Source organism: Dermacentor andersoni, chromosome 4 (assembly GCF_023375885.2).
Source record: "Dermacentor andersoni chromosome 4, qqDerAnde1_hic_scaffold, whole genome shotgun sequence".
Lineage (NCBI taxonomy): Eukaryota > Metazoa > Arthropoda > Arachnida > Ixodida > Ixodidae > Dermacentor > Dermacentor andersoni.
This window is the reverse complement of record NC_092817.1, coordinates 179,973,913-179,988,137: the sequence shown is the minus strand read 5'-3', so window position 1 is coordinate 179,988,137 and position 14,225 is coordinate 179,973,913. Positions and strand designations below refer to the sequence as shown.

The window sequence follows — 14,225 nt, the reverse complement described above, 5'->3', positions numbered from 1 at the left end:
ATATGCGTTTTGCGTTTGTGTTATGACCAAGTCATCTAAAGAGGGAGCTAGGAATTTTTTTCACAATGTGAACTTCGAATGCTGAACCCTTATGCATGTATTTGAGGCGTTTTTGGGGTATTTATTCGGGACATGTGCTACATAAGATGGCGTAGGAGAGGGGGAAGAAAGCGGCTGTATCGCGGCTTGACAATGCTTGACATAACAAACAGTAATTTCAGCCAGTACAATAATAACAGACTGAATTCCAAAACTAAACATACCTGCAACAACTTTCGGTACTGTAGGAATCAATCCCAAAATATTTTCCTAAGGTTTTCCTAAGACAGTAGCGATAGATATATTTAGTCTATGATTATTTAGCGTTGAAGGAAGAGCATATTTGAACGTTTGCATACTACAGTATGTGCGGGGCCGTGGCACATACGGGAATTCACAGTGTCGGGTTGTGTAGGGAATTGGATTCCTGTGTAGACTCGAAGTTTCGAATAAAAAAAGCAATTCTGTACTGAAAGTGCTACTTATACAGGCAGAGAATGCACATTGGCTAAAGAGCAGTAGCATTGCTAACGCGTAAACTGGAGTATAATGGTACGGAGGGAACTAAAAGAAAGGTGTGTAGGCAATAAGCTCCTAACGCGCCCTGTTGCAATGTTATTAATTTGTTCATGTTAAATAATGAGGCTGCTCCCAACGCCAAGTGGAAGTATTTTAAGTGTGACTGAAACAGAGAAAAACATATTGGCCACTTAGTTTGCGGAGGCAATGTACTTTAAGATCTTCCTAAAGTACCTAAGTTCGGGATAGTGTGTCTGCCAAGTTTTTCATGTGCACATCCCACAACAAAAGTTCGCGAAAAGTGATACCAAGGCTTTTAACTTTACCAGCTAACATTGCTTCCGAACGTAAGAGCCCATTCTACTGTGTACGACATGATTTTTTTCCTCTGTGTTAGGAGACTCTGTTATGAAGGTGGTTATTAAATGTCCGTTATGCCCAAGCGATGGTTGCCCAGGTCACTTTGCCTGTGAGGCTGCTCGCGTGAGTTGCTGTAATAAATTCGTATCGTCTGCCTAAATAACGGATTCGACTTCGCTGTCTATGTGCACTAAATCAATGCCGCAAATATTTATGAATGGACCTTTATGAAGTATCTTTACATTGAATATGGCCGGTTTCTGGTCGTAACATAGACACAGGCCGTAACGTCCCCTGGAACAGGCTTAAATACATCTATTTTTTCGCACGTGTAAGTACGTGCTAAATAAGATCAAAAAGTCGAACAAAGCTAATCGATGGATCAAACACGACTTTATCCAGAAAAAAGAAACTAAAACTAAGAAGGCTACACAAACGCTCAAAATCAATCCCGTTCACTGAACTAGACATAGGCTCAGTGAAGCAGTTATCGATACAAAACCTAAAATTACGGCCGGTAAAGCAAACTATTACACGAGAATTGTTCCCAATTTTTTTAAGAACACGCCGCAGAAATTTTAAAATTGCCGTGACCATGATTTCTTCTAGCAATTATTTCCAATCACATTTCCTTCCACCCATGTAGCCGTGTGCCCGTAGGCATACGACTACAGTATATATCCACTTTATATAGCTAAGCAGGGGTACTAAACCGTCTAGTGAAGACAGACACGATAAAAGCTGCTGGCTGAGGCAATATATCCAACGTATTTTTTAATATGTTCAATGAACCACTAATACTGTTACCTAACCATTAACAAATTTTTAAGAACGTGTACCCTTCCTGCAGATTGGAAAATTCCCAAAATAGTCGCAGTTCACAAATCTTGAAACGTTTCTTAGGTGTCCAGACCGTTTACTGTTGGCGTCAGGAGTGGTAGATGACGTTCAAGGAACAGAAAGCTTCGACATTAACATTAACTGGAAAGAAACAAATATCTGACTGAATTTACATTAATAATGAGAGGCCTCTAACTAGAATTTTCGAGCACAAGTACTTAGGTCTAACGTATCACGTGAGCTCTGATGGAAAACGTACGTTAAAAAATTACATCGAGCGCGCTAAAGTGGCTCTTTTTTTCCTGTGAAAGAGCCTTCGTCCGGCGTCACTAGACCCAAAGCTACTATCTCACGGCGTGATTCTTCAACTATCCTTGAGTGTGCTGAGATTCTTTGGTTTCCTTTCACTAATAAAGCTATTGGCCAGGCTGGAAGGCTTGCAGAAAAGGGCATTAGAGTTTATTTCAAATTATTATGGATTAACGACTAACGAAACATATTGGTTTGCTAACCTTACGAAGGTGAGATAACTGTGCAAGACTAAATTTCAGTTTCATTTTTTTCACGGCGACATAACCTTTCACACATTCATGGTTATGTGTTTGGCGCGTACCAGACCTTTTAGGGCATAAACACCCTCACAAGATTGTTGAACACAGGTACAACTCAAAGTGTTTTAAATACTCTTAGTTTGATTGTGCAATCAGAGAGTGGAACGAATTAGGCCCTTGAATTACGGTAACTTTGACTTGAAAAACTTTCAAGTGTTGGCCGAGAAAGCAGTACGTGCCCATAGGTGAGGATCAATAATTGACACCCTATTTTTATTCATTTTTCAACGCTAACATGTTCGTCTCAAAAACTGTGCAACGTTTCTTTCTGTATACTTAGTTTTATGTTACTTGCTTTTGATTCTGTGTTTTTGTATTTAGGTTCTGTGTATTGTGACAGTTATCTTGATGCATAATTACCATAACTCTGTATTGCATTGTGTTTCACAGTACCTGTCCTAAGTCTGTTTTACGCTTAACTCATGTATGTGTCCTCCCTGCTATGATTTCGTTTGAGATTGGCGGCATACATAAAAAAATATATTTATGAAAAGTCTTAGAAAAACAGCTTTTTTTTCACCCAATTTAAGAAGGGACACGATATTGGCTGATTTCCGCTCCGGAAGATGATGTCTGAAGTGAATTACGTGTTGAAAGTGACATTCAAATGAACTGCACACCAAATAGATTAACGAATCAGAAAGCTCTCCTCAATATTCTCAGGACCTGGGCACTTCAGTTTACCGAAGTTTACTTGCAGAAACAGGATACAATTTCCACTGATGACAATATCACTCGCAGAACACTTCGGTTAGGTATTCGTAAGAGATGACAATGAATTCGAATCTTGCGCACACACGCAGTGGAATTTAAGATTCAAATACTTATTCAGATCAGTTTCATCATATATGGTTGTTGTGCCATCTGATTTAAAACGAGGTGCAGTGGTGTTTACTGGTGAGGCAAAGCACCATAATTGGCGGCCTTAGTTTTAATTTATCATGGTAGTTGAACACAAGAAGTGGAAGTGCGTATCAGACATTCAGTTTTTTATTGTACTGTTTGTTTACACATACATTGTCTGGGATGAAGGGGCCGAAGGAAGGTGTAAGTGCCTAATGAACGCCTTCTTAACCGTACATAAGCAGCTTTTAACAACGTTAAAACGAATATACCTCTCATTATTTACTGCGTTGTCCTGCTGGAGCAAGCGACGAACCCGTCACAGCAATGACCGTATAAGCTGTGGTTCACCCAGGATTCACCCAGGTTCACTCAGGTTCACTCAGCACACCTTTACAGTGAGTCATAGACACCCAAACTGATATATAATTATCAGAATCACAATCAGTTTATTCATGACAAAATGGGGATAATTACAGCATATGTACATACAGAAGGAGGTCCCGTAGTTAAAACTTAAATTGGACCTCCTAAAGTGTTGAAGCGTTTAAAAAAGCTAAATTTAGAGCCTATGTATCCGTTGTACATGTGTGATCAGCATGCGTGAAGTCAAACGACGTTGTAAAGTTAGGTCATCGTTGTTAATCAAGGAGCAAGGAAACGATATGTGCATTGCTTTGTGTGTAACACATTCTGACCATTATATCACCTGGAAACAACGTTAGGCCGAGCGGGAAACTGGGAATAAATAGATGTACAAGCCAGTTATGATGCAGTGAATCACTAGCGGTTTTATCGAAACAAAGCATTACGAAAGAGAAATGACCTTTACACAGATAGAAATGTCACAATCGTAAAAATTCAGGAATCGCCAGGCAATTCCCGGCGTGTTAAAAATTATCCATCGGCAGTAAGCCTCGGGGTCAACGTCGTTCTCGTTCTCGTGGCTGTGATTTCCAAATTGAATTTCCAAAGAGGAACATCGCGGACGGGATGAGACGGGACGGATCACCAGCCATTGTAGAATATTTATTCATTTAGAACCTACGCTAAGCAGCTTCAGCATCCCTCGAGTAAGAGATAAAATAAAATTTGACGTGTCGGCTAAGCAGCAGCACGACGTTGCCACCCTCGCCACTAGATAATTCATTCCTAGTTGCTGTGGTTGGGTGCATACAGAGCAAAACACGCCAGCATACAAACAGATTTCCCTATGAAGAAACGACAGAAAGAAAGGAGGAATACTGTTGACAACATTTTGCGTTGATATAAAAGACGTACAGATTGCTAGTACTTGGTGGTTCTCAGCGGAAACTTGCTCCTGCTATGACAACAGAACGTTTGTCACTACGAGTGGCATCTCGCATTAGGGAGGGTAGGCTAGCGTCCCAATCAGATCTGGTGTTCCATAGGTAACGCACCTCATGGACGTGGCATACATTATAATATAACCTGCAGTTGCGCCGTATGGTTTCCTGCGTGTGACGCATAAATTTGGCAAAAAAGCCTTCACTTATATGGCAAACACATTGTTGGAGCTTGGTGACATTTTTCAACTGCTGCACTTTATTGTTGTAATCTAAAAAAAATACACTACGACCAGGCACGGCCACCCATCTCGGACTTTACTTATACGAGGGCAGCGCTCGTTTCGCCTCGCGCAGCTTTCATGAGGATTCGACGCGTGCAGAGTACGAACCAGTCAGTACAGTATGGTGGGTCCAATGATTATATGTACCCACAGACATGGTTTATGAGCCAATTGCATTGAAGAATGATTGGCTTTAAGTAAATTTCAGCTGGAGTTTAGTCTGCGATTTTTTGTTGAGTACAGAGGGTTATGTTTTTTTTTTTTGCTAGAGATTTTTTATTATAATGAATGAATAGAATTTATTGATAGGAAAGACAGAGAGGTCGACCTGAGCTAGTGCGCTCTAGTCTGCTACTCTGCACTGGGGAAGAGGGAAGGGGAGTGAAAGTATTGGGATGGATGATGATGACAAGAGAAGTGGTGAGTGCGTATGTACATGAGACAGTTGCCTCGCTAGAGCCACTCGTGGAGCTTGGGGTCCTGCAGGAACTTCAACAATACTTTTGTTGCGCGCATTCAAATTGCAGTGTCAGGCCATGGGCCGAGGATAGCTTCCTCCGACAGTAGTTGTCTGCCAACGCTGGCTAGGAAACTGTCTAACGTCCTTCGCTCCAGCATATATGCTGGGCAGTCGCAAAGTACGTGTTGCAGTGTTTCGGGCATCTGGCAGTGTACACAATCAGGGCTGTTCGATTGGCCGATGAGGTGTGCGTAGCGACGGGTGAAAGCAACGCCGAGCCGAATCCTGTGTAGCAATGATGTTTTGCTCCGTGTAAACTTCGGCGGCAAACAGAATTTACCGTCTGGGTCAATCGTATGTAGACGTCTGTGAATGTTATCAGAGTGGGCTCTGTAAGCCTCTGTAAGGTCCTGCATGAGTGCCTTGATCATGGAGTTCGTGTCAGGTCGCGAGTAGGCAATCCGTATTTCATCAGAGGAAGAGGAGGCCGATCTTGCCTCACTGTCAGCGAGTTCATTACCAAAAACACCACAGTGGCTAGGCACCCATTGAAAGGTGATCACGTGGCCACTTAACTCCGCACTGTGATAAAGTTCGATGATTTCCAGCACGAGCAGATAGTATGGTCCTTTCTTTAAAAAGTATTTTAGCGCCTGTAGCGCTGATTTGGCATCGCACAATATCGTCCATTTATGGGGTGTCTGCGTTCTCATAAAACGGACAGCCTCCCGTATTCCCGCAAGTTCCGCAGCCGTAGATGTCGATTTGTGGTCTAATCGAAATCGTTGAGTAATTCCAAGTTGTGGGATGACAAATGCGGCCGCTGTGGCAGATGGCGTGACCGAACCATCGGTATGTACTTGTACAGTCCCACTATATAATGTAAATATATGGGACAGGGTGAGCTGCTTCAAGCCAATGGAGCAAACGTGACATTTCTTCCTAATTCCGGGTATCTGAAGCCTCACTAGTGGTCTTGGCAATGTCCATGGAGGTGTCGCGGGGATGTCGGTGGCCTGGAATCTTGCAGGTACAATGCTTGCGTGACATGCAATAGCTTTAGAAAAAGCACAGTGAAGGTTGGTGCTTGGAAGTGTTGACAGTGGATGGTGTGTTTATTATAAAGGCTACGAGCGTAGTAGCGCAGTAGGTGCTTTCTTAATAGGAGCTCCTGGTGAGGGTGGGCACACTTGGTCACTAAGAATTTAACTTTCAGAGAACTAATACCGAATTTCTGGTAATTCATTATTACAAGAGTCTAGGGACAGCTCTCAAAATGGCAAATGCGGAGGCAGTCACATTTTAATACACCCATACTAATCATATCTCGAAAATTGCATCTAATCGGAGGTATTCATTGTCGAATTTAAATGCTCAATCTACGCAATATTGAAACTGAGTGCGACCCGTCACGAAGGATAGGATTCGGTTTCAGTGATGGCATGTTGTGCCTGCTTGGCAAAATGTGCCGTATCAGTGCCTGCTTCTTCTCGGCACGACATTCAATTTCGAAGTAGGTCCAGTTTCGTTGAACGGCGTTTCCGTGTTTTGCAATAGCGGGGTGCCCTTTACTGCGCGCACTCTGCGCTCGGTTCGTATTTCGGATCTATAGAGGGTTCCAATTCGAAGACAATCATCTCGTAACAGGTAAGATTTTCTAGACTTCTAAAAAGATTTGGATGTATTGTAATGTGACTTCCTCCAAATTTGTCATTGAAAGATATGCACAGCCGTGAGAAAAAAATTAACGGAGAAGTTCTTTCGGGAGTTGTATAAGTATGCGTCAGCGTTGTGTGCCTTGCTCATCTCCAGGCAGCCCGGTGTCATCGGTATTATGAAACTTGATTCGACCAGCATAAACCCTTATCAACCCTCATCGGCCGTTATCAACCTTATAGAACATGATCCGACCCTATCGACTCTTATCGGTCCTTGTCAAAATGGTTGTCCAACGAAGCTCTGGCAAAATCATTAATTACTACAATTGCTTAAGGAGGTATGCAGTGCTTCATTGATGGTTCGGATGCTTATATTGAGCTTGATATTTATTGAAGCGTATGCTGTTATTTGTGTTGTATGGGTGTTTTAAATGAATGCATGCACTGTTCGCTTTACTATGCTGAGCCTCTGCCTTACGTGGGTATGCGCCGTTGTACTTTTCATTTTATTACGGGTGTATAACACATTGCTTGCGGTATGAACCATTGCATTCGATTGTCAACCATCGCAATGGTATGAACCATTGTTCAGGGCGGTATGAACTATTGCATTCGTCTTACGTGATGGACGGAAAAATTTATAGTTGGGTAAGCATACAAATGCTACGCATGTAAACGTCGCTTACCAGTGCTTGGTAATTACGCCTCTGAAACTCGCGTTAATGGCGGCAAAGAATGTGCTCCTTAGCTAGGAATTTCTCTGATAAAAAAAAAAAAAAACATTACGTTCGCTAAGCACTACACCGTTTTATAAAAAAATGATATCGTCTAAAAACATATAAAGGAAAACACCACCTACATTTCTCGCAAGTTGCGTTTGCTTTACATTGTATGTTTCTTTTTCTACTCTTGTGCATTCATTTATTTTGTACTGTTTCCTTGCCTCACTGATGCAGTGAACCCTTTCCTAGTAGCTTGATGAATGCTTCACCTGTCGTAAAACATTACACAAGAGGGGTAAGGCTAAGTTTTCTATCGCTGCTGTCTGACCACTACAACTTAGAACACCACCCCTAGCCCGACTTCATCCTGCCTAAGGAGACATGAATGCTATTTTTTTATTGGCTGAATGATTGACTGAGAAGGCAAAGACAGTCGTACACGCTGCGTCATTAACGTTGAATGTACGTAGCGCGTACAGCAGAGTCAAGCGATTCATGAAACGACAACTTTGCACGGCAATCTCTCCATTCTCTTGTTCTCGTCTTGCAGGTCGATAATGACGAACATCTTACACGACGCGAGTTTTTCCTGCGAATGCAACGCTACGCTACAGGCTTCCAGCAGCACGGCGTCTCAACGGGTGACCGCGTCTGCGTTCACTTGAGCAACAGCGTAGACAACGTGGCTGCCATGTACGGCTGCATATTTGCCGGTGCCACGTTAGTGCTGGCCAAGACTTCACTGACAGAAGGTGCGTTCTACGAAAGCTAAATCTACGACCTCAATAAATTGAAATTATGACGGTTAATATGCTAGCATTAGAAGTACAATATCCCCGAAAATGCATGTGTAGGAAGTGTGGAAAACCGGTGGCGAGGCAAGGGTATATACAAGGCGATAATTTTAAACTTTACGTAATTCTTTAATATGGCCTGTGGCAGACAGGATCATTTCTTTTTTCACGAGCTAGAATATTCAACGAGGCGGATAAGACTAGCACGATAAATCAAAACGCAGATCCAAGTAATTAAGGGAAATTCACTCAATAACTTCTTCAGTAATTTATTTACGGCCCATACTGAAATTTACAAATTGTAGCCGGTGAGCTTGCATGACTTATCCACTTGAAACTGGTTTCCGGGAGGACGCCTTCTTGAGATATTTTCCCCATAATGTGGAACGAAACAGGTGAGAATTCCAATTACTTTTACGCTTTAATTCATAAACGAGCCTTTCGCTAAAAAAGCAAGTGGAACAAAACTAAATTTTTACGGCAGGTTTGATGGAGCATATCTCCAAAGTAGCGTCATTCTCGAAATTAATTGCAAGTGGATACGCCTTGCAAACTCACCGCCAATAATGCGTAAATTACAATTTGTGTCGTGAAGGAAATAATAGAAAAGAAAGTTAGCTATTTTTGTTAATTGGTTGAATATGTCTCAATTTCTCGTGCAAGCGATGTCCGCCTCTCTTAATAAGAGACATGATTAGAATGATGTTTCCTGCCACATGCTATTTTTAAAATTACATAATGACTTAGAAATGATCACCCTGTGTATAAATTGAAAGAGCGCAGGCACACGTCTCAAAACAAAACTTTTTATTTCGACGTTTCCGCCGGGGTCGGGCCTTCATCAAAAACCTTAATGAAGGCCGGAAGCGGCCGGAACGTTAGAATTGAAGGAGGATCGACATTTGGGCGAGTCGGTACTGGTTGAACTTGTTGAAGGGGCGGTGCAAGACAAACGAAGACAGAAGGCGATCTTCGTCGTCTTGCGCCGCATCATCAAGACGTTCAAATTGAATATAATTTATCAACAGAAGCTCAACTTCGCAGTTATATTCAGCTTCTTTGCGCAATAGATTCCGTTGGTGGATTAACCGCCTCAAACGGCTGCAGAGAATTCCCGCAGCTCTGTCTTTTATAAATATGGGTACAGAAAAGAAAGAATACGAAAGAAAAATGAGGCAGCGTAGAAAAGAGAAAAAAGAAAGTCGTAAATAGAGCTGAGGGCTAATACATTTCTCGTTGGTTCTAGTGGTACTATCCATGAATTCCCGGAGTAGCGCCCCTCATCATTGGCGGAGCTCGGGTCGTTGACACGTTCCTCAAAACGAGTGTCATGGGGCCATGACGTCAGCGGCGGAAAAAAAGAATGCGGTACGCGTGCGACTACAAGCTAGACGAACACGCAAGCTGTATTGTGGTGCTCTGATCAATCACAGGTGGTGTTTGTGGATTCAGACGATCTTGTAGCTTTCTTTATTATGCTATGATGGTTAGGATCGTCACGTTGCAAGGCGTGTGAAGCGAGGAAGATGGAGGAGAGAGTGCATGATTAGGAAACACACGACAATTATAACAGACGGCACGTAAACACGACTAAAATCTTCAACTAGAACCATGCATGCAAGGCTGTTCGTAAACAGGGAAAAAAAGAAATGTAGTCTCACGAGGTTGCGGTTGAAGTCAGGAGTGTGGAGAGTGTCGTAGAGTACTTGAGGTGGAACAATCGCTGGTAGAGTGATGACCGGCGTGGAAAAGTAGACGCAGCAGTACGGGGCAAGAAAGGGGGACGGGCCACAGCTCTGTAGACGGGAATAGGCCGCTCCGAGGTCTCGTGCAAGAACACTGCCCAAGGCGCTCGTTTTCGATGACGGACGCTCTTCTTAACCTCGCGCGTAGATGCGGGTTCGAGGTTGCAGCAGGCCGCTCCGAGGTCTCGTGCCGTGCAAAGACCCGAGGCGTTCGCTGTCCCGAAGACGGACGCCCATGTCGAGTGAACTTCACTCGCAGATGTGGGTTCCGTAGACCCTGCGGCCCTAGTCGTGCCGGCGTTCCAACGATCTCCCTTGCGCGAGCCCCTTTTTCATTCGCTGCAAGCGCCTCCCTTGTGTTTCTTTTCCTCTTGTTGAGGACAGCCACACTGTCGTCTGCTATTGCGTTCCTTACTTTGTGAGTACGTCTTCACATATGCTTTAACTGCCTTCATTCTCATAAATTTGAAGGCACTCTACGCTTTATATGTTGCGATGGGCTCTGCGAACCCGCACAGCTTTTACTAATGGCAGTGGTACAGCCTGTCGAGGGGATCAAACCGTATCACTCTAAGGCTCTGTACGCGTTGGCTTGCCCCGGAGAAAGCTGTAAGGGCGTTCTATTCCGCGCGTTGATTCATGCATCCTTGGCGTAATGCTTTCAATATCGGGCTTTTGTGCTTGAAGTCCTGAATTTGAATCGCGCAGTCGGACAATTTTCATAACATTTATTTATTTATTTATTTATTACGCAGTCCTTTGTCGAAATTGACAAGTTTACAAAGTCTCGAAGCGGTTTGAAGCCACAAGGACGAAGTTTAGGCAAATCCATCTACAACCCATCATTCTCATGCTGCTTGAACCACCGCGCTTGCAGCTCCCGGAGACACTAGAGCCAGAGTTACATCAAGTATGTATTGTCTGAAGCTCTATTGTCGAAAGATTACAGTATGTGAGGCCCGAATTATGCACTACAAGACTATGTATCCTGTGGCATGATTACCATGCTTCGTAGGATCACGGCTTTATGACGTCAGTGTGCAGCTGCGCAGTCGATAGCGGTTTGAAAGCTTAGGAAGCTTCGCCTTAAATATTTTGAAAGGATGTGTAGAGGAGATGGCGTCGTGGTCAAATTTTACGCACAACTGAACGCGATAGAAGCTTGAGATTTCCGCAACTTGGGCTGCGTATACTTGTATGTGACAACAACTTAATGTTGTAGGTTTGTACAGACTACGTTCATATGTTGCTCAGAAATTCATGATTTTTGAGATCTCGCCGTCCGTAAACTATTGGCACCGACTATATACGTAACAATTTTAGAACAGGAAGATGGATAACATAAAGGTAATGAATGAAACTCTATCTACATTGATTGTTTAAGAAACAATTAAGTGGTAAGTACGGTAATAAGTAAGCAGGCTGTACAAAGAATCAAGTGACCTAATAAAGAAACGACAAAGCATGAAAGCGTCAAGTGACAGAATAAGCTGACCCGTCAATGCCAATAAACTAGGACAAAGCAAGTGGTAATAAAAATTGAGGAAGCAGTAAAATATGTTCGCAGTGTAAAATCAGTGAAACGATAACTTGGCATAGGGAAGAGCAAGATGCATACAGTGAAAGATAAGCAGAGCAATGTCATCAGCATTTTCGATGATATAGCAAAGGCAGGACAGGACTTCCACACTGAACTATACTGTACACAGATGGGCTCGCAAGCTTGATTGGATGTAGTAACGAACAGTATACTGAAGTTCCATGTGTAACTAGCCATGAAATTAAAAGGACTTTGCAAGACATGTCCGGGGAAAAGTGTCAGGGAAAGATCAAATAACTCTCGATTTAAGCGAAGATGACGCGAATATTATAATTAAAAAGCTTGCGACCTTTCATACGCAATGTCTCAAGAGCTGAAGTGTACCAGAAAGCTTCCATAATGCCAACATTACACTAATCCATAAAAAGGGAGATGTTAAAGAATGGATGAATTATAGGCTTGCTAGTTAACGTATAGTGTTGTATAAAATGTTCACAAAGGTAATTAATTCCCAATCGGATCAAGTCAACACCTTCAATCGACCAAGAGAACAAGCTGGCTTTAGGAAGGCGTATTCTACAATGGATTACATCCAAGTCATCAAATCAGTTAATTGAAAAAAATTTACGAAGGATAACCCACCGCTTAGGCTTCCCTAAGTAGACGGCACCCTTCTTACCCGTTAAAACGAACACGCCAAGCATGAGCAAGCCGCCTTTCACAAATCTAATTTCACTCATCTAAGCGTCGGCGAGCCTGTCTGAGGCATTTCATCCCTATTTATACTACTTCTATTCTATAGGTTACGGAAATGAATTTCTATAAAAGAGGTAGCAACAGTAAGGAAGTATGGCGCTATAAGCATAGCTGAGTTGTATAAAAGTTACTATAAAGGCTTGACAATCATTCTACTTCTCCACGAGTGGACCGGACCAATCAAGAAAGTGGTCAGGTAAGGAGACGCTATCTATACAGTGATGTCTCTCATTCTCTCTCTCTCTGCAATCATATTCAATGCATGTTGACAAGCAGAATTCTAGCTGTTAAACTAGGAAGGACTAGAAGTGCGGATGAACGGTGAATATCTCGGCAAACGACGGTTTGCGAATCACATTGTCTGATTCAGCGGCGCTAGTGATGACTAGCAACATATGTTTCAGCACCTTAGCAGGGAAAGTTATGAGTACTATTGAAATTTGAGATTCAGAAGACAAATGTTATGTTCAGTAGCGTGGCAAGATATAAAGAATTCACCACTGGGAGTCAGCCTCGAAAACCTGCGAAAGGGTAGCTTTATTTAATTTAATGTAGTACAGAGGACGCTGATTACGAGAGGAAAATTTACGGAAGTACAAAAATTAGTTGGGACATATACGGCACGCATAACAAAATCTAAATTCTAAATTAATGGTTTACCTTGTTGTGTTTCCAATAACATATATTGATCCTATTGCTTTTGACAGTGTTAGTTATGTAGGGTTTATGGTGCTAAAGCGACTACGTCTATGATGTGCCAGACTGTCATATATGGTGTGATTTCTAACGAGCATGACCAACATAAAGTACAGTTGAACCTATATTATTCAAGAATTTTGTTTGAAAAATCAATAAGGAATTAGATATTAACAAGCCAAAACTCATTTGTGAATCTCGGGAACACGAGCACCTTCCAGTCTACAAACTTAACAGCACTACTCCTGAGCATGTTTCGGGTTATCGATGCCTTGGCGTCAGTGTTTGATCTAATAAGAAAAAACACACATCAGTATAATAGTTATTATTGCCAATCGGATGTTAGTGTACCTGCATCAATATTTTAATGAATTTGTTATGGCAATAACACTGCCGCTTTCATAAGCCTTGTTGGCTCTAAGTTTGAGTATGCCGCTGCTATTTGTGATGCTAAATACGACAACCAAACTATCGCTTTAACTGTTTCAAGTGCTATATCACTCGCTTTATCGTAGCTAACTGTTGTCGCACAGCTAATATAACACTGAGAAAAGCCAGTTTATCATTGTCCCAATTATCACCGTGCACGTAAAACATTTTTCATTTATGGATGCTTCCCAATGTGTACTATTATCATTTCTTACACGCGGAACTCATCTCTGCGGTTACGTAGCATTTATTAGGAGTTAACCACGATAACAGACTTGAGTGTGCGCCCTGTAATACAAATACCTTCTTGCATTTTTTCATTCAGCACACATCATCAGAGTGGAAACACTTGCCCTCTAACATTGCTTTTATCACGGGTTATCGCTTGTTCAGGCCACTTATGTTCGCGCTTTTACATTGGAATTGATTAACCACATAACCATGTCCATATATTGTGCTATTAATATGAGTTCTTTCCAATTTTTTTCTCTTTGTTATCTTTATTGTTTTGTGGCTGTCGGAACTTTCCTGTTCTATTCTTCCTTTTGATGTGCAAGTCACCTTGCTCTCATTAATATTTCATGTTATACCTTCACAGATTTTTTAATTGCTGTTCAATATT

At 42.2% G+C, this 14,225-nt stretch overlaps 1 protein-coding gene across 3 annotated transcripts in view; it reads left to right on the top strand.

The window, feature by feature from the left end:
- LOC126530652 (uncharacterized) overlaps positions 1–14,225 on the top strand; it is a 52,096-nt gene that overhangs the window by 5,436 nt on the left and 32,435 nt on the right. For all 3 annotated transcript variants that reach the window (XM_055070679.2, XM_050177912.3, XM_072287985.1), the window contains exon 2: positions 8,194–8,395. In XM_055070679.2, coding sequence (XP_054926654.1) covers positions 8,194–8,395 — 202 coding nt within the window. The remainder of the gene's footprint in view (positions 1–8,193; positions 8,396–14,225) is intronic.